This window comes from Pseudopipra pipra, chromosome 1 (assembly GCF_036250125.1).
Source record: "Pseudopipra pipra isolate bDixPip1 chromosome 1, bDixPip1.hap1, whole genome shotgun sequence".
NCBI lineage: Eukaryota > Metazoa > Chordata > Aves > Passeriformes > Pipridae > Pseudopipra > Pseudopipra pipra.
The window spans coordinates 99,977,446-100,005,160 of NC_087549.1; the positions used below are offsets into that span (position 1 = coordinate 99,977,446).

The 27,715-nt window shown below is 42.6% G+C and overlaps 1 protein-coding gene across 5 annotated transcripts in view; it reads right to left on the minus strand.

Annotated features, from left to right (window-relative positions):
- The window catches only part of ITGA9 (integrin subunit alpha 9), a 226,393-nt gene extending 205,916 nt beyond the window's left edge, over positions 1–20,477 (minus strand). For 2 of the 5 annotated variants that reach the window (XM_064667551.1, XM_064667536.1), the window contains exons 1-4: positions 19,901–20,188; positions 11,693–11,820; positions 10,331–10,437; positions 4,536–4,659 (exon numbers count right to left, since the gene is read on the minus strand). In XM_064667551.1, the coding sequence (XP_064523621.1) occupies positions 4,536–4,659; positions 10,331–10,437; positions 11,693–11,820; positions 19,901–20,067 (526 nt within the window). In that variant the 5' untranslated portion in view covers positions 20,068–20,188. Of the gene's footprint in view, positions 1–4,535; positions 4,660–10,330; positions 10,438–11,692; positions 11,821–19,900; positions 20,191–20,335 lie in introns of those variants that run through there. The other 3 variants (XM_064667569.1, XM_064667545.1, XM_064667559.1) reach the window with 3 other exon arrangements.
- Between the last annotated feature and the right edge of the window lie 7,238 nt (positions 20,478–27,715).

Sequence of the window (27,715 nt, forward strand, 5' to 3'; positions counted from 1 at the left end):
TCTCTCATAGAGCCCCACAGTCCTTGCCTGGGGAAAAAATATTTTTTTATTGATGTGAACATTTTTTTAATTCAGAAAGCCAAGGAGAGGAGCTTTATCCCTCTAGGATTTCCTGAAAAATAATTCTGTGCATGTCCTAAAGGCCCTGCCTTTGCTACAGCAGGATTCCCACTCCTATACAGAAATGCAATGAGGCAGGCCAAGGCCCATTTGGAATTAAATCTGATGAAGAACATCAAGGATAACAAGAAAGGTTTCTTCAAACACATCAACAACAAAAGGATACTAAGGGAAATGTGAGCCTACTACTGTATGAAAAGAGGGACCCTTGCAACAGAGGTTGCAGAGAAGGCTGAAATACTGAATGCCTTCTCAGCTGCCTGTTTGGAAGACTGGGGTGACATTTGCTTTCTTCCATTACTCAAGCCTTTTTTGCTTCAGTCTTCACTACCAAGGACAGTGACATTTTACAAGTGGAAGCGCAAAGTCCCAAACACCTCAGACATCGGGGCTGTTTAAGAATTTAAACCTCTACTGACACAGAGACGAGATCAGGACCACATTTTGGGGGGGATCAAGACAGACGCAGTCCTCCCCAGGGAGCCAGCAGCCCAGTATGGGCAGACACTGGGCTCCTGGATTCCAGCCTAACCCTTTCAGCACAAAATCACTCCTCCTTGTCAGCCCACCTAACTCCCATCTGCAGTGGCATATGCCTGCCTCCACACTCAAGCGGGGTTGCTTTCCACCCATGCACCCATGGTCACAGCCAAGAGTAGACATCCATCCTGGACAGTCGTGTCTCAGTATCACAGATTTCTGTCTCCTCCCAAGGGCCAGTCTGTCTCTCAAAAGCAATGGATAAACCCAAAATGGATGAAAACAAAGATTGCTTCTACCTCCCCTCCACTTCAGTGCATAGTACTGATAACCTGTCACTCGTACGGCACAGCCATCCATCCAACAATCCATAAAGTGAAGCAATCAACTAGATGGAAATTGTGCAGTTATTGTATCAGCTCACAGCTTTTGCACACCTGAACAGCAACATTTGCATGAGGTTTAGATTCATTATTTTCCAGGTAGCCCCAGGCAATAACTGCTGTCATGGATAGATTTTTTTTTTCTACACTTCTTTATTGTTCTTTCTTGTCTACTGCAAACTGCTGTGCACCACTGATTACAGAGACTGCAAGCCACTAAACCACTGCAGCAACAGCTGACAGCAAAGCAGTAAGTTTGGAGGAGGTTGCTGCCTGTGCAACTTTGAAGATGTGCCATGAAGAGAAGAAGATGGTAGTGGTTTGTAGCCAGGATGATCTCAAGTTACAAGAGAAGTGAGGCTGAGGAAGGAGTAATTGGATAAAACAATGCATAAATAAAAGGAATAAGCTTTGATGTGTGGTGTTGTTTAATTCTGAAGGCCAATGCTCGTCAACTTCTCTGAACAAACCTCTTTGCGAGTCTCTAAGACTTTGATGCGATAATATAAGTTAAGCTCCAGAGTGCAATAAAATCCTGTATCTACCATCTTCACAGATGTAAATGATAGTATCATTTGCACTGAAAGCTTTTTCACTCCTATCTTAGTGTTTCACTACTCTACGAAGAAACAGTAATAACCTGTCTGACATAGCATTGTGATACTGAATTTCCACCACAAAGCAGGGATGTTTTGATGGTTTCTAGAAAATCAAAAGTGGTTTGGACTCTGTGGGAGAACTTATCCCTTTGGAAGCAAGGCACGTGAGCATGTGCTGTTGCCCTTATTTACTAACCAAAGAGACCATCAGTCTTCCCCACTGCCACCACTAATTCTTACCACAGAGGAGGAGGAAAGCACTCCAGCTCTCCCCATTAGCTGGACTGTCTCTCAGAGTACACACAGTTACCCTTCTTTGCAAACTGAAAGCATTGGGGGAATGAAGAGGCAGCTTCCTTTTTTAGAAAGCCATTAAAACTATGGGAAAAATAACAAATTGAAAGCATTGACTAGAAAACTGTGGCTCCATATGTCAGCTATACCACAAATGACATCCAGCTCATCTAAACCAGATTAGTTCCTACTGAGAGAGATTGCATTTAACTATTAGGCATGCTGTTGATCTCATTTTTTTCTAAATTGCTTCTAGACTTCTGTCAATCCTTTCAGGGAAGCCAGACAAGAATAAGATGGACTGAGACTACTATGCTGTTGCACCACTACCATCTAGTTAGAATAATTTCCATTTCCTCCATGGATGGAGACTGATACGCACCCAGCTGGCCTGTACCCTCCGCCAGTTCAGGCTTACTGCCTTAGCGGCACTAACAACAGGGCTTCTGTAAGTGAGCATGCTACAGTCTACACCTATTTGCACATGGCAAGACACTGGAATCTCATCAAGCAAAGGCACGTGTCCCAGTGCAGGGTTTGCAGCCATGGGTCTGGTAGCCTCCCAGCAATGGCCGCAGAGGCTCTCACTGTAGAAGCACTTCAAACTTGATGCTTTGGGCTGTTCCTTAGTGTCAGTGGAGGAAAATTTCTTCTGCTCCTTCCAGGAAATGAAGGAAAAAAGTTACAAGGATGACTGCAAATTTATTTCACAGCAAATCTTAAACAATGAACTGTGTGACACACCACAGTTATCTCTCTCTTTGAGCTTGTTTTATAGAAATTTAAAGATTCAGGAGGAAACAAATGCAGACAACCCTCATGACACTGTGATTTCATGTCTGATGGGGTGAAGGAGGTGGGTGGAAATCACTCCCAAACTTTCAATTTTCACTTTAGCATGCAGTGAAATTAAGTCAGCATCTTACTGCACCAACCCTGCCAACTTTCCACTGGCTGCTCTGCACATACTAGGCCCACACATTTCTATTTTCTAGCAATTCCTGGCAAATATCCTGTCTGATTAACAACAGTTTTACTCCAAAGACATGACGCACAGATAAACACAAGCCATTTGTCTCTTCCAGAAACCACTTCCCTGTCACGGCTCCAGGAAAGACAAGTTTAAGGTAGTGCAGGAGCAGTGACACAGGCTTGGAGGGAGCCCCAGCAGCATCCTCATGTGTGTATATGAACCACAAAGTTAATATTGGATGATTTGCAGTGTATGACCCCAGCATGAGGCCTTATCCTGATTTTGCTGACAGTAACAAGGAGGGCAGGGGGACAGGGAAGTACAAATACAGTAGGACGGTGCTCACAACAGAAAGGCTTATAAAGCTTATTTGTACTCTGATGCCCAGCAGTTGGCATGGCTGGGCGAAGACCCTCAAAACTTCTCATATATCAAATAATGACCAATTTCAGGGATGGGAAATGCTCAATGCACAAGTGCATGCCATCTTCAAAAGGTGTGTGGGTTTGCAATGTCAGATCCCCAGGCAAAGCCCAGAGGGAGGTAAGGAGCCACCTCAGAAGAAAGAGCGGGTATGAAGAGGACAGAGTTCTGTCACAGAGCTGGCTTCACAGGCCACCCAGCTAGGACACGGTGACTCGCCAGCAGCAGAGAAACTTTCCAGGACATCCTCTGCCTTATCCTTCTCCCACATATTAATGTCAGCAGCAAGCGTGCTGCTGGCTGTTGCCAACTTCGGACAGGAGGGCAAATGGATAAAAGCAAATAAGTAAATAAAATCAGAGTTCTTGTCCACAAGAAGAACATCTTGTCCTCCAAACACCCATGCTTCCTCAAGCTGCTACAATCAAGAAGTGAAAGATGATGCCCAGGACAGAAAGGAGAAAGTAAGTGGGTGCTTTCCCCAAAATGTTTCTCTCAAGGCCAAGAAATCTTACGAGACAGCCTATCTTCCACCTAACAATACACTCATGCATCTAGTTTTGTTAATTGCTCTTGGCCAAGAAGACACTGCCTCCTGAAGTCTTTAAAAAAGGAAACACGATACAAGAGTCTCACATGCACCAGAGAGGGGGAAATTAAAACACTGCCACATGGGATTTGGAGCAGAACCAAGAGGCGCAGCCATGGTTCAGAGCTGGAGCCCTCCCTCTGCATCTATCTCACACCCAGACCTTTGGAGGATCCAAACAGGGACCTTATAGCACCCAAAACACAGCAGCGATTTAGTATAAACTGTTGCAGAAGTACCCCAAAGTGAGCAAAGCAAGCCTTCCCCCTGCCCCGTCTTCTAATCCCCTGACAAATCACAGTGCAAAAATTAAAGTGTTTCTATATGATAGGCAAATTGGTTCATGATTGCAATGTAATTCAGAATTTTTACTCTGTGCCACAGTGAAGCATTACAGGCCAAGCTCAGATCAATATCTTCTCATTATTTACGTTAGGAGAGAGCTGCTGTCTCAAAAACTTATTATTCCTCCAGTAAAGTGCAACCATGCACTTTACCACTCACAGGGTCCGTTCAGTCATTGTGCTACTCTCCCAACTTCATCCAAAATCCAACTGCCACTGGGCAGCCACACATTACCAAAAAAAAAAAAAAAAATATCAATAGTAGTGAGTTACTGTAGCAGTTAGTGTAGCAAGGAAGGTAAGCCCCACTCCCGGCCCCACAATCCTTACCTTCATAGCAGGGCAAGAGCTGTCTCCCATTGGACTGCAAGTTGGGAGGAATGATGTTGCAGAAGCCATGGGGCAAGATGTACTCTGTCTCATAGTAGATGTTTTTCCAGCGGTGTGCACATGCCTGAATAGATCATACCACATGGGTTATTAGCCCACAGTCATAGGAGAGCCCTCTGACCAAGGCAGAGCACGCATGAACAGGACCACTGAGCACCACCTCTGCCCCACAACCCCATTGTGTTCTCCTTACATCCTACTCTTTCTACATAAAGTATCTTCTGACTGTTCTCTTCTGCAGCTCATGACTCTACCTGACCTGGCAGCTCAGATCTCAGTATTCACATGTGCATGATGAGGAAAACAGGACGGCTCAGAGCATATCAGAGCTCATGCTGGAGATTCCAGGATCTCTTATTGTGCATGAATCCTCACAGATAGCAAAGCTTTTCTACCTAAAGATGCACTAACAGAACATAGTCAAGCCACATAAAAGTGAAAAACAGGAATAAAGACATTGAGAATACTTAGAAAGTTACTAAGACTATATTAGAAACTTATCCCACCAGAGGATGCATGTGTGAGTCAAAGTTTTTTTTCTAGCAGGAAAGGCAGCTCTGTTTCTGGTGACAGATGTGCTGAGCCTTGCTTACTGGTAATGAATTTAAGTGAAAATGTCAGAGATTTTGTAGCAACAAGTGTGGCAACATTAACCAAGGTGCAGATGAGTTGCACAGGTTGAAGTGCCTTTCCCTTCACAGTGAAGAATGAAACCATCCTGAAAAACCTCAGGACTCATCAGCACACTTGCTCAGTACAACTGCCATGCACAGGTACACATGCAAGCAATGTAGAGCCTGGTTCACAACTTCCCACAACTCATTTGCTCCAAAAGTTAACACTGCACTGCTGCCAGACAAACCACAAGTTGCCTTGTGCTCAGGGTTAACTTGGAATAAAAGGAAAGAAAATGTAAAACAGCAAGGGCTTTGAACTTGAGCACATGCCAGGCCATATCTCCAGCTGGTATAAGTCTACTCTGAAGTCAGTGTAGATGTGTCCATTTGTATCATTCAAGGCTTGGCCCCGTGCAAACAGAGCAGCCTCTATGCTACAAATCATCTCCTCCACATACTTTCAACTTTTCCTCAAAGCTTTGTATCAGTCCCCTTCACGAATCGCACATTTGACTGCATCCCCCCCAAATGAGATACCCTCAGTCTTCCATCCCTGTGTGCTACCCCACCTTTCTGCCTCAGCACCTCAATGTTGTTAAAAATTATATCCATCCATAATGCAGGCACAGTTGTGTCACCTCTCCAGTAAAGAATGTGGGAAGTGTATCAACCACTGGGAAGCTCAAATCCAGCCACCACCAGAGAGAGGCCCCTTATCTCCAAAAAGACATAAACAGGTAATACTACTCCCACAGAGCAAAATCAGTTGTGCAAAAGCCTGTTCTGTATTAGCTGTGCTACACTTGAAGTTTGATATTTTTTGCTTTCCTAACTTCCAGTGCTCAAGGAGAAGCACATACCTCCTTAAGATCACAGAGGGACAGTGAGGGGCTCTGGGAGGTGTGGAATGCTCTACACCACACTGTGAGGGGCAGGCTATCAGCTGTGATGCAAAGGATACTTCTGAGGGCACCCTGCTCCACAGCCAAATGCATGTGAGAAGTACTGCAAAGAGCAGCTTTGGAGACTCCCTTATGTGCTTTAAGGAGCCTCAGTTATGATTTCAATCCCTATGCACTACTCATTCAAAATTCAACAGCAAAAAAAACCCCAAACAGCATATGAAATTATTGTTTTCAGCATAACTGGGAAATAGTTTCTCTCCTGATGGATCTGTGCTCTGAGCACAAACATACACATGCACAGCCCTTTCAAAGACGGTGCCATAAAGACAAATACCTTTAAAGTGACAGTCAAGTCAATCCCAATTCTGGATATAAACTTAAAAGGAAACAGACCAAGAGTATTTTTTTAAAATTATGGAAACATAAAGGATTGTGGTATTGTAAATTCCCTGATGTTTCGTATCTCAGAAACTTCAGGGGACTCTCCTAGACATTTCATCGCAAGCAGGTGGCTTTGCTCAGGAGTGAGGTACAGAGGCCAAGAAAGATAGAACAATGTAAGGAGAGAAAAAGCTGCTGGGTAAAAAGTATGTTCAAAATCAACTGGAAGCTATGGGCTCAGTCTAGCACTTCTGGGCACACTTACCTACTCTGTTAGGACTTGGATTTTGTTTGTCTTTTTTTTTAATGATCATTTTTCTGTACCTTCATCATGATGTGTATTCAGGCACACTATAGTTTACCACTAACTGCCTCAGTCTGTGGACCTCCAAAGGATGAGCTCCACTTCGGTTATCTGAGTCAGGGCTTCACCAGACTCCCCCATGCCACAGTTACAGAATCTGACATTTCCCAATGAACAGGAGTTGTTCTTCCTCTTCAAAATTCATTTCTCTGCAGCTAGGAAACGAACACATTTGTCTCCCTGCCACGACAAAGCTTGTTCACAGCTGCTTTTGGTTTTCCTGTCTTCCCAAAAGCATTTAGAGTTGATTACAATACACTGTCGCTGCATCATCCAATGTTGCTGAGGAAAGATAATGTGCTACCAAAGGTGTCCAGAGCCTTCCCTCTTTGACAGCACATGTCTGAAGAGGTCTTTGGAATAGAGATGAGTCACCTGAATTTGATGCTGTGGAGCAAATTTTAATGTGTTGGGTTTTTTTTTCCTGAAGTGATTGCAAACAACTGACAGCCAGTCTATGCACCCTATTTTAGATGCAAGCTATGTGCAATGAGGAAACCATCAGCACGCTTTGGTACTCAGCAGCTGCTGCCAGGGCACAGGCTCCAGCTCTACCATGGAACAGGGGAGAAATTATGCTAACTCTTGAAGCAAAATAAAATGCTTCTGAACAAAGCAAGCCGAGTTATCTATTGATGGCTGACACTGCATTACCCCAATATAATCAATAGGCCATTTCAGAACTGCAGACACTTGGCTCTTTTCAGTGTTGCAGCCGTGGGCTTTGCACCACAGGAAGAGCAACACAATGACAGATGTGGCAGGTTTTTAGGAAGAGCAAGACAAGGATGTGGTTTATCTCCAAATCATAATGCATTGTCCCCAGTTCCTCTCCCAACAAAGTAAAAGGAGGAGTTTCACTGTTTCAGTTTGGAAAGATGTAGCAAGCTCAGCTGTATTATTGCAGTACTGAGATTAATGCAAAGATGGACTGATAGTATATCTGAGGAAAGGAGGCTTTCTTATTTAATCTTACTTCTTCATTTCTTCACATTCTCACTGTCTGATGCTTTCCTATTTAGTCTGTCACACAAACACAAAACTCTGATTTAGTAACATCCTGGCACAATATGGGCTCAAACACAATCCACATTTTACCAAACACTAGCTAAAGCCCCCTGGAACACTCCTCACCTTCCCTACTGCCCCTTTCTGCTAAAGCTGGTACTCTTATCAGGCAATTGGGGAAGGCTGATAAGAGAAAGATTTAGGCCACTAACTAGTTTCAAAGCAAAAGCAACAACTTCTTTATACAATCTACAGTTAAGTTGTGGAACTAGTTAATCTAACACAGGACCTCAGGAGCATGAATATTTCACACAGGCGAGTACACTTACTTATGCAAAAAAAAAAAAATTCATCCAGGGCTATTGACCACAAAGATATTAGTCTGACTTAAAGGAATTCCCGGAAGAAATGCAGTAAATAGAGTTGTAATGTCTTACAATAGACTGCACACACTCCTAACTAAAGAGACTCACTCACGTTAGCTAGTAATTTTGTTAAAAAACTAAAAATTTGGTAAATATGTCTAGGAACGCACATTTAGACATGTTTTCTCAGAACACTAGTTTCTCAAAGGGGCTTCAAAGAAAAGTTACATTTTAAAGAAATACTGATCCTTAAAATTATAAGAGCACATGTACTAAAAGCCATCTGCTCATGGGAAAGTCACAAATCTTTTTCAGTAAAAAGTTATCCCAAAACAGAATAACAATGACCTGAAACAGCCAGGTAATTTCCATTCAAAAAGGAATCTGCATGCATTCATTCCAGGCACGAAGATGTGCAAAGATATATAATTAGCAGTTGAAGAGCCAGTGCTTTGGTTATAAATATCAATGAGAATTATATATTTAAATATCCTCAAGCATCTAGACATGATCTACTTGGTGAGGGACAGCATAATCTTGTCAGAAGGCTGCGTTAGGGCTGCTTTAAATCAGTGCCACTTGTGGAGACATTTTACTAGCTTAATCTGCACTGACACAAGCACACCCCCAGCTGCGCATTTTACTTTAGCTACATTTCACTTTTAACCTCCTTTATGTGTGAAGATTCTATCCCTTCAGCCCCAGTTTAGGGCCTCACAGCCTGCCCATGTCTTTCACCCTTGTAGCCTCCACTCAGCCAGCCAGCAAACAGCCCCATTCTTGGTGGTTGCCCAGCTTTTTGCCCTACCAGCACTCGCTTAATTTTCTGCTTCTGTCTGGGGAAATGACCCCCAAGCATCAGCTGCAACCTGTTTCCCTTTGAACTAAAATACACAAAACCATTATTCTTAAGATATAACATTGACAAAAATGTTTCAGCCTAAAAATGTTTGCCTAAAAAAGAGTATGAGCTACCTTCTAAAAATGGATTAGGATGACTTTGTCTAGTTCAGCCTGATGACTGGACAATGAAGAGGATGCTGTGTTTTGAGGTAGCATTATCCTCAGTGCAAGTTACTCCTCAGTTGTTACACAGGACTGAGCACACATATACCTCAGGATAACCCTTGAAAATATGAATAGCTTACACTATCCATGAACGCCTTAATTTTGTGCTCTGCAGTACATGTTTATAGGGTGTTATTTATATCTCTTTTTCTCCCCTCCTCCTCTAGTCCTGACCACACTTAAGAAATCCAAGAAAAGTAAAGCTAGCCCCTATAACACTGGCAAGCTGTATACCAAAAGAGATGATGGGATAAAATATCAGAGTACTGTCACATAAAGGTATTAAATCCACCTGCTCCCTTCACAGGGAAGTTGGTGTGCAAGCATTTGGGGCATAACCATTTGGACTGTAAGCACATATTAAAAAAAATACCTTTGTATTTGTCCTCTGGCCTTACACAGGTGGTTGGCACAGTAATCACTGTACAAGATCTTTCTCACTAGCAGCTTTTTGACAGTTTGATGCCATGTACCAGGGCAGTCCCCTGTCTCGCTAGAAAGATGGGGCCAACTGAAAGTTTCCTACTCACAAAGAGCAGTGTCTAGAATTAGACTGTTGTCAGGATTATTCTGATAATAGGAAATTAATATAAATAAATAAAAAATACAGCCACAAAGATTCATTTTATATTTTTCCTTGTAAGTTCTGACATGTAATACATATGTTCAAGGAAAATAAGCATATTCCCTACATAAACACAGGCAAACTACAAAAAGAACAAACTAGTAGGTACCTCCCAGATAAAGTTCCATTCATTCGGCTCAAAGATATAATCTCTCAGGTTTAGGAAGAAGCCCTTGGGTGACACGAGTCAAGTGTGATGGCTTGGAATCTTCCCTCTATAAACTGCATTTTCGGGCTGGGGGCTCACTTTCCCTTCTGCTTGAAGGAAGAGACTACAGAATCTGCTGCCTCTTACTCTGGACTCAGTCAGTCACTGCCAAACACATTAATCCTGACATGCTTACCATTACAATCAGACAGCAGCAACAGTTTTAACGAGATCAAAGAAAAGCATGGACTTACCAGCACACTTCCACCAGCCTTCGGCTGTCTAGCCAGGCTCACACCCATCCATTCATCATCTCTGTCTTCTTTACAGGTCTTTCCACAGGGTGTGCCCCGAGAATTGCCTACAGAAAGACAGTAAAGGCAGCAAAGCAAGGAGGCATGAGTTTTAAATACCCACCAAAGAATCCTGACAAGTAAAGAGATTGCCCTTTAAACATCCGATGGCGCTTTACTTTCCTCCTGATTATTAGTTCTTGAATGCATTAATCAGGACAATGCTCTCACTCCTAATAGGCACCACACACATACATAGTTGACAGACCCTGTCCCCAACAGCCAGCAGCTATTACAGCACGTCCACAGCTCTACTTGAATAAACCACCAAATGATCAAGTAAATGGGAGAGACATCAGATTGCCTCCAGAATGCAATTAAAGCAAAAATTACTCTTGCAAATGAGATAGGGAGCACTTAAAAAAAAAAAAAAAGAGGACGAAATCTTTAGTCCTGTCAGGCAGCATTCACAAATCCATGATAATTTACATTACAGTAGCAGGACAAATCACTTAGCCAAAACGCTGTTTTAACACATGTAAGCTTCATGAACAGAAATTCTACTTGACTTGGTATAAGTATGAAAAGACGAACAATACTAACATCACTTTTTTTATAGGCAGAGAAAGCAACATGTCACCAAGAAAATCAAACTATTAAAAGGCTTCAATCTTCACCATCATTATCCAGCATGAGATTTTAAATTAGAATTTTACTTTAGGACTCCACCTTCCTCTGACTCAGACAGCACACCGGAGAAACTGAAGTCAATCCTGACCAAGTGCAATAGCGTACATCTCTTACTGAGAGCATTTCATCACAAAGAGCAAACTCCAGGAATGATTTGCTGCATTATGGGGGAACCCACAGATCACCGGACTACTAATAACCCCACACATCATGAGGCCATTCCTGCACCGCCTCGGGTCATCTCATGCACCCTTACTTCAGCACTGCCTGGAGCAGGCAGCAGCACTCCAAACCACTCGTATAGCCACCAACACACTGCAAAGTTACACTCAAGCAGGTGAAGAAAAGACAGCAGCTTAGTGTAAGCAGGGAAAAATCCACCTTTACCTGGTTACTTGTTGGAAAGAGCGAGTAAGGCCACTGGGAGGACATCAGCACGAGGTGGGATGTTATTTTGTAATGCTGAAGAGAATAAGACACTTTTGCTACCATTGCTCAAAATCCATCAGAAAGGCTGATGACTCCTTGTCAGTGTTTTGGGGCCAATTTGAAGCTGGCAGAAGCATTGCTAGCCATATAGGTTGGATTTTTTTTGGTTCCTTCCATCTGTCCCAAAGTATCATAACTACCTACCTCGTCCCATATCCAGTTCTGTGCATCTTCTGTCAGGATTGGTATGGACTCGACATTTAAACACTGCTCCTGGGGACTGAACAGAGGTGCTGTATTTAGATTCTGCCTTCGGAGCACCAACCAAGACCCTGGAAACCAAAAGCAAAGTAACAAGTGATTAATTTCAGGAGAAAATTTAAAAAAATGAACAAACACACCACCAAGGCTCCCATTGCCAGAGCTTCCTCAGCAAAAGCACTTTTCTCAGCAACCTTGTAAAATGATGATACTGACTCACAAATTGAAAACACCACACACAGTAAAGGCATTTTTCCACAGTGAAGGCATAAATACTTTATCAAGTTAAATTTCCATTAAGATTGTAACACATTTAAAGTTACACACCCTCACCATACACACACCCAAAGCATTTTGGAAATCATTAGGATGGACAGCTGCATCCATTTTTCCTCAGTTTTAGCTACATCCCTGTCAACCCAGAGCTGATACACACACCCACAAGAGGACAAAATCTGAACCTTCATGCTTGCGAGCCAGCCCAAGATTTGTAAGTTTGTTTAGGAAGTGGAGGCACAAACAGCAATATAAGCAAATCTCTTCCACAATGCATTGATATCAGCCAACTTTATCCTTGAGGCTGTGAAGACTTTACTTGGACTATTTATCCCACATGAGACCTACTGTTTCTGAGAAGCACCAATGCCCAGTTCTGACCACAGGGTTACCCTTGAAAGATGATGAGCACCTTTTAATTACTTCTGTTAGGATCCAGTTAAATTGTTTAGCAAGCTGGCATCTACCTGCTCATGCCCTAAGGGGTGCCTTTTCAGAAGGATTACAGGGGGAGCACAAGTATTAAGTGAGTCCTTTCACTGCCTCCTCATTAAAGGGACAATCTTTCTCAACTAGTCATGAGTCCAGATCTAGGCACATGAGGATGAGGATGGAGGTTAAGCAGGAGGAAGGCAGATCAAGGGAGGGCAGTGGGGAGCACCAGGTAGTTAAGTAACAGTTCTGCAACGCTCTTGCTATGTCAGGCATGACAGAGCTTCTGCATGTAAAAAAAATCCGCACTGAAGTTAAGCCCAGGGCAGAACTAAGGGCAACCATCTCTGAAAGGCTGAGGCTCCAGCACTCTTGTGTGCGGACCCAGCCTGGTACTTGGGAGGCAGCAGCTGACCAAGGAAACACTGCTCTTGGTTTAGCCACTAAAGGGATAAAGAGCTACTGATGCAAAGTCAGTCTGTATACACAACTTTCCCATGTCACAGATGGACAGCCCAGCACCAGTCCCAAAGTGGATGCTTTCCCTGTTTTAAACAACTTTTCCTTCATCCTCTAAAGTTACATCCACAATCACCACCCATCATCACCATCCCAGTAAACACAGGAAGACCCAAGACACAATGTGCGCATGTGTCCAGGGTCAACCTGAGTCATCTGGAAGAGCTTCTCCTGCATCAGAGCCTCATCTATACCAAACAGCAGTGTCCACTCCCGACACACTCCCCTGGACATAGGATACAACAAAACTATCCTGTGGCCCTTGATGTGTTTACAAAAAGAAGCAAAACCCCTGCATTAAGTGACCATTTTCTCTGAAGTTTCTTGGGCTAGGCTGTATCATTTGGAGAATTCTGATGGGGTTGCAGTCTTGCACTCTACAATGCACATCATGTTTTCACAAGTGAGAAGAATTAATGTCCAAAATACTTAAATTGCTAAAACCTACAAAACCTGCACACATTGGGCAGCAAGTGAAAAGGAGTTTGAAATAACAGCTCCACATGGAAATCCCACTAGGCAGGCTGCAGGCATAAAATCAAATGCCAGTCATTTCATTTACACAGGCAATGAATGCTTATCATTCACTTATTGACATTCATGAGGTCTAACAAAAATAAATATTACTAGCTTAAATAGTTACAGGTTCAAATTGCAAGTGGCAAGAAACTGTTTCTATGACCTGTTATAACAATCAGATAATGTAGACCACACTGATCTCCAGGTTGCAAGAAGCTTTGCTCTAACCTAAGAAAAGTAAATACATTCAGCAACTAGTGCACAAGAAACTTTGCGTTGTAGCATAAAAGGTAGAGATGATGGAGTCTAAGTTACAAAGATTTTTCAGCTTTCTTTAAAAAGCCAAATGGGAAAATTTAATAATTAATGATTTGAGTAGGCTACTGGCTCAGATAATATTGCTGTCTTGAGTAAATATACCTTTCAAAAAGAAAATGTCTGCTGACATTTCTTCACGTGGACTGAGCAGAAGGAAGCAGACAGTGACACGTGCCAAAAGCAAATCTCTTTCAGATTGTCCTGAATATCCATTCATTCAAATTTGGTATTTTACCTACATCCCACACTATGTCATCTTAGGATCTTGTCTCATTCTTTCACTCTTGCACCTAAAACCCAGCAGTTAAAACCTTTGCAGATCTCCTGTTCCATCTGGCATGATCCATGCTCATCCATGTCCTGAGATGGTTACCTTCAGGGAAATGGGAGGTTTTTTTTGTTGGTTCACATGCTTTTTGGTTGGTATTTGTCACATACCAATTATTTCAATTTTATTCAAAGGTTTGAGACCAGAATATTTCATTTGCCAGCATAAAGACTTGCTTACTCTTTCACTAGTTTGTAATGGCTTAACTGTTGTAAGAAACTCACCTATTTAACTGTCATGAGACTTTCAGCAGGCCTGGATAGAAGACTCATTTCCATCTAAATATTTTGGGACTCCTTGAGCAAAACAAACACCTGTTTTGTATCTCCTCTATACATTTAAAACACTTGTGAAATCTTTTGTGATTTCTATGAAACAACGCTACAATCAGAGAAAGTGTTTTTCGTCTAGTACCATATCAACTCAGAAAATCATTTAAAAAAAAAATCTTAGAGTCTAATACAGTCTTCTCACATTTAAGTGTTGTGGAGTCTTGCCTGGCACAAACACAGAAGATATAAATACAGCTAGCAGAACTACAACCTTCCAACATCACTCTTGTTTAAGCAGTTCTGGTTTAAAATAGCCTGATTTTTGTGGTATAGATCTCCAGTGCTGCTATACGACTACTTGTGCTGTCAGCAAGCAAGTACCAGCAGTTCTTCAGCCTTTTGCCAAAAGGCTTACTAAGCGGATAATACTCTCTGCACAGATTATAGATGACTGTTGGTTCTCACCACAACCATACTATTCTCTGGGAAGCCCCTAGAATATTTTTGAGTATCTGCCTGAAGATACCCTGAAGAAGAAATCCCCTCAAGAGAGAGATTTCTTCCTATGGAAGACAATTGAGGGCAGAAGGAGTAGAGTTCAGGGCCTTTTTAGAGTCACTTTTGCTTGAGATGCAAAAAAAATCTGTAAGCAACAGCCTCATCCCACTGGCTCTGTGAAAAAAATATTGGGGTCTAAACCAAAATAAGGAGCAGTAGGCAGAAAGGCCACTTAACCCTCTCTTCTTGCATTCATACTCACATAAGGAAGTCAAAACACTTTCATCTGTACTGAGACAACAACACAGCTGCATGGCCAGAAACCATTCCACTGCAGGAGTCACAGCTGCCAATATTAATGGATGACAAGAAGCTTTCTCGGCCAAAGGGAAATTCGCACCTTCGTAAAATTACTTCCTGTAGAACACTAACAATCACTTCACTGGTGATTGACCCTCGGGACATACAGATTTGGAAAATAAGTGCTGCATTTAACAGAAGGAACAGGGAGAAAAAGTGCAGAGCCGACCAAATGGCTGGAGAGATGCCATGCACACTAAGCATCAGCCTGCAGCATGTCAGCAGCGATTAGGCAATCACAACTCAAGGACTGTAGGTACCTCACCTCACTGCAATGTTAAGTGGCAGGGAAAAGAAGTCTTAAATATCCTTGCATACCAGAGCTGATTTCAAAAGCAGTACCAGAGGAGGAAACCTCAGTGTTGCATCCATTACATGCAGAGCAAGAAGCAGTAGGGCTGGATGACCTGTGACCAAAGACAGCAAGTTCAGGTTCCCCAAAATGCCATGGTAACACCTACAGCATCACTGCTTAGATTATGCAACACAACACCCAGCCACCACAGGGTCGGTCTGTCCCAGCCTTTTTCTGGTTGCACAGAAGTACATGACACACTAAAAAAAAACACATCCATCAGCCTGAGATGCAGAACAGCCTTCATTATTTCAGCAGCAGTGCAATCCAGTGAAGAGCAGGACTGAGGGAATGATGCAGCAGCACAGAAAACAGACTCATTCCATATTGTAAAACACAGCAGGACACCATGCAATTAAACTGACTCCATTACTTTTTCAAGCCAGATCATTTTGTCAGGAAAGATAAAGTGTCACCCTGGACTTGCTAGGGATTTGAGGGTGTCAGCAAGAAGTGGGAATAAAGAACGGAAAGGAGAGAAAATAAAGTAACGTTTTAAAAAAGAACAATCAAAGATTTCACATTATTAATACTTTTTACTGGGGAAAAAATTGACATTTGTTTCTTTTTAAACTGTCTGGGGTCATTTTTTGATCATTTTTTGAGTCTTTAGTTGAAGTTTCAAAATTACATCCAGAGAACAGAAGCACTTCAGCTTGTCTCTGCTCCAAATGCAAGTAGCCACCTGGTTCCTCACTCAGCTGAAAATAGCAATGATAGGTAACTGAGTAAACTTGTCAAGATTTACAGCCATAAAAGCCATTTAAGGAAGGAAAAGCAGACATCATCAGAAATACATCAGCAACATCAGCACATCTGTGATAATAAACTTTTTTTGAGATAAAAAAGTGTGGAAAAACACCTTCTAAATGGAACTATCTTTGCAATCAACTATTTCATAAAAGGTCAAAGGCACTGACTTGCTCCACTATTGTTGTGGTGGCTGAACACTCATATTCCACTATAATTTCTGTGTCAAGGACTGTGTACCAGCTTGACTACTCACATTTATCTGATGTAATATTTCAAACAAAATATTCCCCCCCCTTTCATCCTACAAGAATATTTGGCTCATATAAATCTTGAAGAATCACCAAACTCTGAATCAGTTTACTGAAAACCTGCAAGCCTACAGTAGACAATATAAATATGTGCCTTTGTGGTCTTGGAAAACAAACAGTTGAAACAGGCCTGGTCATTACAGATACCATTTTCATATGAATCTGTGGCTATATATATGTGCACACACATGTATATACACACAGATATGTACACACATACCAGCACATGGACATGCTATTGCAAACAACACAGCTCTCATGACCAGAAGCATGTTAGGTGAGTATCATGTCCTCAAGCAACAAAGATCAAGAAGCCCCTGAACACTTTCAAATGCTTGAGAGTCTATTAATATATTAAACAATATTAGATGGGTAGGGGCCCTATCAGCCGCAGATATGCCTGATCACATTTTTGCAGGCTCATATAGTGCACAGCTCACTGGGCAAGTCATGAATGCCCAAAATATCAGTCTTAAGTCAATTTAGCTTAACTACTTTCTATTGCAGTGTACAGGTCAAATGGACATGAGAAAACTTAAATCACAGCTCTTCCTTGGGTATATAAATGTTTCAAGAAGAAAAACTGACACACAAAACCAAACAGTAAACCTATTACTTTTAAGAGGAGCTTTATGCTATAATGGGATGAATAGAAAACATTTTTACTACATATTCCCTGTAACTGACTTCAGCCTTTCCCCAGAATATCACAGTTAAAAGAGAAGGGAAAAAAATCGTCCAGTGACTCTACAAGCTAGTTAAGGAAATACATCTACAGCTTTGCAACAGAAACCTGACAAAGCTGAAAAATGTTGAGAGTTCCACTAAGCATTTCCCCCTGCACTCATCTAATACATTGGGATTGTTTATTGTACATTAGTAACCTGCAACTGGGAATTGGTTTAAACTTGAAATCAGAGACTTTATGCTCTGAAAGGATGTATAAGATTCTATACAGTATAAATATGGTTTTGAAATACTACTATATAATACTGGAGACTTTATGCCCAGTTGAAGTGGGCATAGATAAAGGCACTTACTAGGGTTCAGCCCTTTAATGTTTTGAATGTCAAGGAAGATTGGCTAGATCTTTTAAGCTTTTCAGAAGAAATATGTTAAACACTCTAAATGTTTATTATGTTGTAGTGTGAAAAAAAATGTGCTTGCAATCAGAATATGCTCATTCAGTACAGGGAGTGGCATCTTCAGAAAACTGGAAGAAGGTTGCATATACTTCTAAGCAAGATTCATTGTTGACCTTTAGGAGGCATGCAAACATTAAGAGCACAACTACGCATAGCAAATTAGAATCAGGAAGAGTGCAAAAATATATATCTCCCAAACTTGTTATCCCAGGGTCTGTTGGGAACAAGATTTTGAAGTACCTATAAAGGCAAACTCTCTCGTTCCACAATGAAAAGAGGAGCTTTCCTATCAGTGGTGACAATACCACCCCCAAGATTTCTGACAGTGCTGATGCTGACCATATTAAACTGCTGTTAACCCTTCTGAGTGTTAGGGCTAGCAATTTCTTTATTTAAAAATATTTAATGATCTTAGATGTTTGTTGTTTTGTTTTGGTTTTTTTTTCTGGGTGTCATAGCCAAGGCTCCATGAATCACCTCCACTTTCAAAAAACTGAAGTTTGCATAACTGGAGATTTTAATTTCAAACACTAGACTTCTAACAGATCCCTGCCTTCAGATGGATGCCCAACACTTCTAGTCCAGCATGTTTCCAAACCAAGTGGGATTTCTGGGAGACTCTCCTTCCTAGTCTATCTCCCCTTCCAAAAAATCACAGCAGCAGGTGCTATCTGAAGATAATTCATATTATCAATCAGAACAACGGACATTTACATAAGGAGCAACAAATTCTATCATTTACATCCCACCATACTGCACTAGATCAGCATTTCATTCACACCACTCTGAATCCCCAGCAATTTGTGTTGAACACAAGCTGCTTTCAGCCTTTACATCCTTCACTGGTTCCTGACCAAAGTTAAGCATTGCTTTAAACTGAGAGCTTTTCTTCTCCCAGGGTGCTTTTCCTCTACAAAGTCTTCTGATAAGTCCTAAAAATTAATGCTCTGTAAAAGCCACTATGGAGAAAGGCAGAGCATAGAATTACTTGTGAACTACAGGGTGTGAAAGAAACTCATTTTTAAAGAACTGAATGCCAGAATGAATACATTTATTTATACCACAGTGCACCAAAGTTCCAATATCAATAGCTGAGTCATTGGGTCATATCTAAGTATAAAAGATAAAGACATGCTTTGTGGACATTTATTGGCAGCAATGGCTCCTACTCACATTAGAACTGCACCAGATGACATCAACTAAATCCAATTAAGATAAATCAGTTTTAATTCTAACAAAGAGCCTCTAACCCAGACAAGAGACAGACTATGCTGCAAGGCTCTTTTCAATCAATAGGAAAACAAGAAGCTTGCCAGTTTCATAATTTTTTGAGATGTAGATAAACTTACTTTTCATCGGTCTTTTTTTTTTTAAGTTACATAGACATTTCCTCTACTGTGCCTCACGCCAAGAGCGGGCACACAAAGGGGACAAACGCCTCTCAATTTGGAAGCGCCTCTCCAGCCTCCGGAAGGATTTTGTCCCTCGCCAGGCTGAGTGCAGGGATATCGACTCCGTCAACGCTGAGCGCGCTGCTCCCGCTGGAGATGATCGGTATTAGAAACCTTTCCCGTTAACACGGCATGACCCATCACATTTTGTATCCCGTGCACTTTCTGTCAGGGCGATGAGCTGCTAAATATTTCCCGCAAGGAAGCGGGACCGCGCACAGCGCGGAGGCATCGGCCAGGGGCAAGCTGGCACTTGAGGACAGTGAGGTCACGATGTCGAGCGCCTGTCGCCAGCTCGAGAAGGGCATCCCGGTGTTAAAACACCTCCAAGCGCGGGGAGACTCTGCTCCCTCTCAGAGGAATCCCTCCCGCTCAAGGGGCGCGGAGCCACGGCGCTGCCCCCACCGCACCCGCACGACGGGGCGGACTGAGCGTGGGGACGGCCCCCGCAGCCGGGGCGGAGGCGCCCCTTCGCTGCCCGCCCTTGCGAGGGGGACTCGGGTCCCGCCGCCCCGCTGCAGGAGGTGCGACTGCCAGAAGGGACGGATGTCCCGGCAGCACTCGCCCGATCGCCTCCCCGCCGCCAGCCCCGGGCACGTAGGGGCCGCACTACTCACCACCGCGTGCTGTCGTGGTAGTGCTGCAGCACCGAGTACCCGAAGAAGGAGCCGTTGGGACCCTGGAAAACCACGGGGCGCCCCACGTCCACGTTGTAGCAGCGCACCAGGGCCACCCACAGCAGCGGCCACAGCACTCGCACTCCGCACCGTCGCGCCGCCGGCATCCTGCGAGCCCCGAAGCAGCCGCCCGTACAGGCGCCTCTAAGCGACGAGCCCCAGCCCGCCAAGCCCGCACTGCCCCCGACGACGACTCCAAGCTGGCGCGGCGCTTTTCTCCCCGCCCCGCGTCTCGGCCCGGCCCGGCCCGGCCCGGTCCGGCCCCGCCGCGCCCCGCAGGGACTGCGCGCCCCGCCCGCCTCGCGCCCCCTGGCGGCCCCTGCGGGACCCGCCGCGCCGCTCCCGGACCCACTGCCCCTCGGCTCCGAAACGCACCATCCTCGGCTCTGCCACTCGGCTCCTCCCGCGCAGCGCCCCACCGGCACCGCTCAGCGTCCCTCACTTCCACGAAACTCTCTTTCAGCTGAGGCTTTCTCTCTTTTTTCCACCCATTCCTGTTCTCGCGCACCCCTGGCCCTCTCCCCTGGTCGGCCTCTAGAAGGAGAAGAGGGAAGTAACAGCTGAGGGCAGAAAGAGATGTTGGAGGAATCAGTCCTGCCTCCCGTCATTAGTTTGAGGCTATCAGCCCTGCTTGAATTTGGCACACGGAGAGGGACGCTTCATGGCAGGTGTCGGAAAAAAGATCTGACTGACATCATGCTGCACGGGAGATTTTTCTGGGGAAAAGGGAAACCATGAGGAGAAGCAGTGTCTTTTTTCAGGGCAATAGTAATGAAAATACTTTGGGGAAAAAATCAGACCTGTGTTTTCTGGCATAAGTACTTCAGGTCTGAAAAAGAAGCAGCAACCTTTGTGGCTAAGTAAAAGCTGAAAATAATTGCTCTAATACTTTAATATGACTGAGAGCAAAAATAATCAGTCAAATATATAATAAAAGATGAGCCAAAGCAAAGGAAAGAAGATAGTCAGTTCCAAAGAATAAGAGAAGGGTGATCATCACTCAGAAGGAGAAGGGGAGAGGAGTTATGTGCTAGAAAACCCTGGGCCCACAAAGCCCATCCTTTTAACAAAGTAAAAAGCAATACATTTTAGTGCTCATGATTCAGAAGAGATCGTGGTTAGATTCTTGTTAATGATCAAGCCCAGAATCTCAGAGAAGAAATAGTCTCTCAGCAGTGACTTTAATTTGTTGTTGTTAGTGTTGACTCTAGCTGTTTAATTCCATGTACACCCCTCATCCATGAGGAGGTGCATCAGGAGAAGCAGAGTAAATCCTGGGAACAGAGGGGCCAGGAAGTCTGATACAAAAGGAATTGCTTCTTCTGGCAGGCCACTGGAGATCAGCAAGCAAGTCCAGTACTTATTGCATACGCACATGATGGTTCATGGGGAATTTACTTGTGATGACAAGAGCATCTCCAGGGAAGACTGCTGGATGTGGGGCTGTTGGAAAGCTGGCATGGGAAAACACTCTTGCAGGTCAAATTTTCTTTCAGTGAAGGAAGCTCTTGGTGAAAGTGTAATCATTTTCTGCAAAGGGTTTGCACCACAACTTGTGTTCAGTGAAGAGGGAATTTTGTGGTAAACTGTTTCATGGTGTCTACATGGCTCTTTCAAAAGTGTAGCCTGTTTTTGTTAGGGAGCATCCTCATCAGGAAAAAGATTGATCGCAATTATTGCCCTTGAACACCACCCTCAGAGCAAGTACTCTGGTGCCACAGGTATATGTTGCTATTTAGAAACTGCCATTTTTGATGTTGATTATGATGCCAGAAAGTGGACATTAGCATAGGAATATTCCAGGGACAGGTTAAGTAGAGAAGTAATAACTACAGAATTTGGTGGTGAAAAAAAAAGATCAGTGAAGGAAGGGATTTCCAGTCATCAAGGTGTTTTATATTGGCTGTGTAAAGCCTAGTGGTATAATTATTTAGTGTTCTTGTTCAAGGTGGCTTATAAAAAGGTTGGAGTAGTGCGAGTCTTCTCTTCTTCATCTAAGTATGACCAAGATTATGGAGAAGTGAAAATTTTCTAGTTTTAAAGTTAAGTGGCACAGTGGTCAATATCAAATAAAAAGGAAGAGTCACTTTATCAGTAACTTCAGCCTTCAGTGTGTGATTAAACTGCAAGAACTGATTTGCTCATTAAAGCACCAAGTGAAAACAATGGGGCATTTACATTGTATTAGCAGGGAGATTTATAATATTTAATAAAAAGATTTTCGTGGGGGTTTTATAACTGTGCAATCAACATGGATAAAAGTAATTTGATTTAGGCAGAAAGTCAATATGCCATGATTAAGGAAATTCCACAAATGACATTCAATCTCATTAGCACTACAAAGTCAAATCTCTGCCTTTTGAAGCAAGGAAGTCATGGGGCTTTTCAATTAATTACCTGGGCACTGAGCGATGCTCAGGCAGCTCTCCAACAAAGTTAAAGGAAATGTGGGATGACATGCTGGAGAGAGCAATAGGTTCATCCATCTCCAGGGGAAGGAGGGAAGCAAAGCAGCTAGAGGAGGTGAATGGAACACTTGTCTCTCATACTGTAGAGTGCTCTTGGGATTACTTATTTCAACTAGAAATGATATATATGAAATTGTGTCAGTCCACAAAAATTTCAGCTCTCCATTCTTGGCAAAGAAGATTATCCAGGGAAAGGCCAGGAACACAGTGCTTCCATCCTTTTCTTTCTTTTACTGCACATCCAAATACCGAAGTCACCTCATGTTAAATCTAACAGGAATTTTGTCAGTCCAAACAGAAATAGAAACTGCCTGTCTCAATGGCGTAAGTTTAGCTGATAAAATTCTGGCATGCCATTTATGAAAGCAATGGGAAGCATCCAATGCAGTAACAAGGGTAATAATAATGTACAGTTAAATGAATATGGCAAAACCAAGGGCTGAGAACATGGGATAATACATTAAATTGTATGCCAACCCTTCGTGAAAGAACCGTTCAGAACAGGAATCACTATAATCTGTACTTCTATATCCCTTTTCTCGCTGCATGAACCTTGAAGTTTGTATCATCTAGGGAGCCTCCATACCTGCACCATAGGGCTAATTTGTACTTAACACCCACCTATATTAATTGAACACTGTATTTTGGCAGGGCTCAGTCTCCAGATTAGTTTTTAAATTAGAAAAGTTATCTGTATATTGAGAATTGTCAGTGAAGTAGCACTCTTAACAATACTTTTTAATTAATAGTAGAGCTCAGGGAAAAAAAAAGTCCAATACAATAATGTTCTGACTGTGGAAAGAAAAAGAAAACAAATGCACCATGTTTGCATTTCTTAAAGATTCAGTTGTGTACAGATGGGGTTCCTCAAGACTTAGCGTTAACAGATAAGCTGCCCTCTTGGAGGCTTCCCCTGCCAAAATGCCACTTCAGAGATGATTCATATGTGTGTGTGTGTGTGTGTGTATAAATATATATATAAAATATAAATTTGTTCCTATACTGCACATTGTGAATTCAATATTGTTTTCCTTATTTTTACCAATACCTTACTTAATCTGAAGACCCTGCTTATCATTTGCCTTTCCTTGCATTTGTATCAAATGCAGTGCTGTGATTGAGGTTTAACCATCTGTTTTAATCCAGTTTATATCCACACGTAACTGCATTTTCACTTCCCACAGGCACCCACAACTTACAAGTACTGTAAGCTTATTTGATCATCTTTTTTGAGCCCCATTTGTTTGGGTGCAGATTTCTCTACCTATCCCCCTGCTCCCTCCTGCTTGCTTTTAGCCACAGCTGGGGAGAGGATGTGTTCCTGTGTGGGGCCAGGGCAACACCCCCTTCTCCTGCCCTGGCATCCATCAGCAGGAACATGCTAACAAAGTAAAGGCATCTCATGATCTCAGTAATAAAGGCTGCTGCCTCTCTCCATCGTTATTCATACGTTTATGTCAGTACATGCTCAGTAGTAAGAATGTTTTAACTGAACTTGGGTTAAAGGTTTCCCATTGCATTGGTGAGACTTGCTGATTCTTCGTGTGCATTCTCTGTATTTCTCTGACAAGTGCTCAATACAAGGAGATCAGTAATTCTGTTTGTAAATCAGGTCCTAATGATAATACTGCAGTTTCTTTTCAGTCAGTTCCCACAGAACTCTGTGATGTAACTCACCTTCAGACTCAGCTGTAAGAAGTTCAGGAGACCAAACTTCTTTAGTCTTTCAGTGGATGAGATGTTTTCCAGACATTTCTTTGTAGCTTTTCTTGAGCATCCTCTTCAATTCCTCTTCCACTGTGGCTTCATTCTAAAAATAGATTATGGTTGCTTGCCCCATTGAAGGAGAAATAAAAGCACTGCCACCTTTCATTGCAGTGCAAGGAGAATGGGAAAAACTTCTCCTCTTTCCTCATTTCTTTTCAAGCCCTCATCACTGCTGAAACTGTCAGAGAGAGAGATGTTCCTTTGTAAAGAATGCACAAAAGGAGTAACTCTAATATACCAAAGTATTTATATATATGTACATACATAAAATACGATAAATATAACATCTTTTGGATAAAGAGGAAAATCCCCATATTCACTTGCCTACCAGATGGCAGGAAATGGCTGAATGGACAGAACAGAGCTCTGTCCCTGGCAATTACTAAGCCACACTGAAAGAAGCTGACTACATTTCAACTTGTACCATTTCAGCCTGTCAGACATCAAATCACTTGCAACATCTAGACTTAGAGGCAAAATCTAGACTGCTATTTGTCATGGTACAAACTACACCTTTTTACCTTATTCCCATTAAATTAAGGAGATGTTGCCCTCAATTTCTGCACCAAATCCAAGATGAATTAATTTTGCTAGGTAACATGTTCAGGTTGAGTTCCCACTGAAAAACTGAATGAGGTGACTACACTGATCTCCTCACATAATACACACATTTAATTCCTATTGGTCTGTTCTTGCATTTTTCTGTAGCTGCTTCTCCAGTTGGAGTAAATAGGAAAGAAGGAAAACTATTCTCTTGCTGGTACTGTTATTTGCTATTGTTAGCTCTTCAATCTGCCTCTTACCTTTTTCATACAGCTATACTAGCGTTTTCCAAGCAGATTGAGAATCTTAGAAGTTTTATGTGGGTGGAAGACAGAATCACAGAATCAATTAGGTTTGAAAAGACCTGAGATCATTGAGTCCAACCTATGACTGATCACTACTACGTTAGCTAAACCCTGGTACTAAGTGCAACATTCTGTCTTTCCTTAAATACCTCCAGGGACAGTGACTCCACCACCTCCATGTGCAGTATCTAATCACCCTTTATGTGACAAATTTCTTCCTAATGTCCAACCTAAGCCTCCCCTGGTGCAGTTTAAGACTCTGTCTTCTTGTCCTGAAAAGAGGCTGACCTTCACCTGGCTACAACCTCCTTCAGATAGTTGTAGAGAGCAATATAGTCACCCCTGAGCTTCCTCCTCTCCAGGCTAAACAACCCCAGCTCCATCAGCTGCTCCTCATAGCCCTTGTGCTCCAGACCCTTCACCAGCTTCGTTGCCCTTCTCTGGACTTGCTCCAGCACCTCAGTGTCTTTCCTGAATTGAGGGGCCCAGAACTGGACACAGCACTCAAGGTGAAGCCCCACCTACACCAAGTACAATGGAAAAATCACTTCCCTGGTTCTGCTGGCCACACTATTACCGATACACATCATGATGCCATTGGTCCTCTTGGCCATCTGGGCACACTGCTGGCTCATGTTCAACTGGCTGTCAACCAGTACTCCCAGGTCCTTTTCCACTGGGCAGCTTTCCAGCCACTCTGCCCCCAGCCTGTTGCACTACACAGAGTTGATGTGGCAAAAGTGCAGGACCCGACACTTGGTCTTGTTGAACCTCATGCCATTGGTCTCAGTCCATCTACCCATCCTGTCCTGATCCCTCTGCAGATACTTTCTATCCTCCAGCAGATCAACACACTGACCCAACTTGGTGTTGTCCATGAATTTGCTGATGGTAGACTCAACCCCCCCCATCCAGATCACCAACAAAGATACTAAACAGGACTAGGACCAACACTGATCCCTGGGGGATACCACTACTGACTAGATGAGCCGATGCAAATTGTAGGAGATACAGAAGCTGATGACTTAATCAAAAATCACCTTCTCATAACAATAGCCAAAAGAATAAAGTGGAAAGCCAGAATTTTCAGAGCCTCATATTACAAAATCAATTGTCCCTTCTTAGGTGTTTAAGGGATTTCTTTTCTGAAATGGTACTGTTTCATTAGCAATCCAGATTGTTTAGTGATCCAACCATTGTTCTATCCCCTTTAAAACTATGCATTAACATTGCACTTAAAACATTTGACCTGGTTCAGTATTGGGGTTTATTTCAGCCTGATTTATGGTCAATTTGTGCCCAAATGAAAATGCATCATATAATGTAAAACATTTATCATATGCTGGATACCAGTAACTGAAGAAATTCATCTGAGCCAAATAAAAGAAAAAAAAAATCCATCAGGTAAATTTTTCTTATCTGATGGATTATCCTTTTTTTTTGTCTGTCTTTGTCTGCATTTTCATACTCATGTAACAGACATCTACTCAGCAGCCTCTATTCAACTACAGTATGTGCTTCGTTAGATACATCTTAAATATGAGAGCATGCTTGTACTTTATTGACCTAAGGGGAACTGAATGGCAGACCTGAAGCCAAGCATGTGTTTGGAGTGAACTGGGTTTCAGACTACCTTTTGTACTTCTAACAGTAAATAGTAATCATATTTTGCACCTCTCATTTTCTGACAGCTGTCATACATTTGTTTTCATGTGGTCAGAAATACACTCTTGCTGTACATATTCATATACTACACATTTAAAAATGTACACACACATTGCAAGTCACAAACACAGACTTCTTTCAAATTGCTTTTTCTTCACTAGCGTTGGTCTCACTAGTAGGGTTGTCACTACACATTTTTATTTCATACTGACAACAGTGAGATGGTGCTCAGTCACTCAAACCAAACCTTATTACCACAGCCCAGGGATCAATGGATTTTTCAACCCTTTTATCACTTTATCACAGCTTTTATCACCATTAACAATAGGAGACACAACTGGCAATATACTGTAATCAAATCCTCTATGTGCTATTTCTTCTGTTATATTCATGCTATAAGAAAGACCAGTGGATAAGAATGTGTAAATCCAAAAAAAAGCCACATGCAACACATCTCAGGTAGTTACCCCTAAAATAGCTACACCAGCCCCCTGAGGCCTCTCTTAAGCAAAATGATGATGAAGTTTTGGTTTTTTTTCATCTCCACTGACAGATGCCCAACAGGACCACTGTGAGGGGAGACAGGTTATCAAGATACAAGAGCTATGGTTAAGGAAAAGTCAAGCTCCACCAGTGGACAATTTAGAGCACCCAAAGCTAGGCTTTCAAGAAGGATCAAGAGATAAAACCTCTGACTCATCTGTGACTACACAGAAACTCCAGAAATACTAACCACCCTACACCAAAGCTAGCCTCTGCGGTACCTCATAAATGATCACTGAAATGTAACCAAATATATGATAGCCTTAAAACATAACTCATGGATATCCCCATACTTAAGAAGGTTGATATGCTCTTAACTGAACCTGCTTCTAGCATGGTCTCAGTCTCACCTAACTTAATATTTCTTGGCTATCTACTGAGCTGAATTTTAAACTCAGACTAGATGGGGCTGTTGAATGAACCATGCAATTTGGAGAAAAACATAACACTGGCTTTCAATAGAT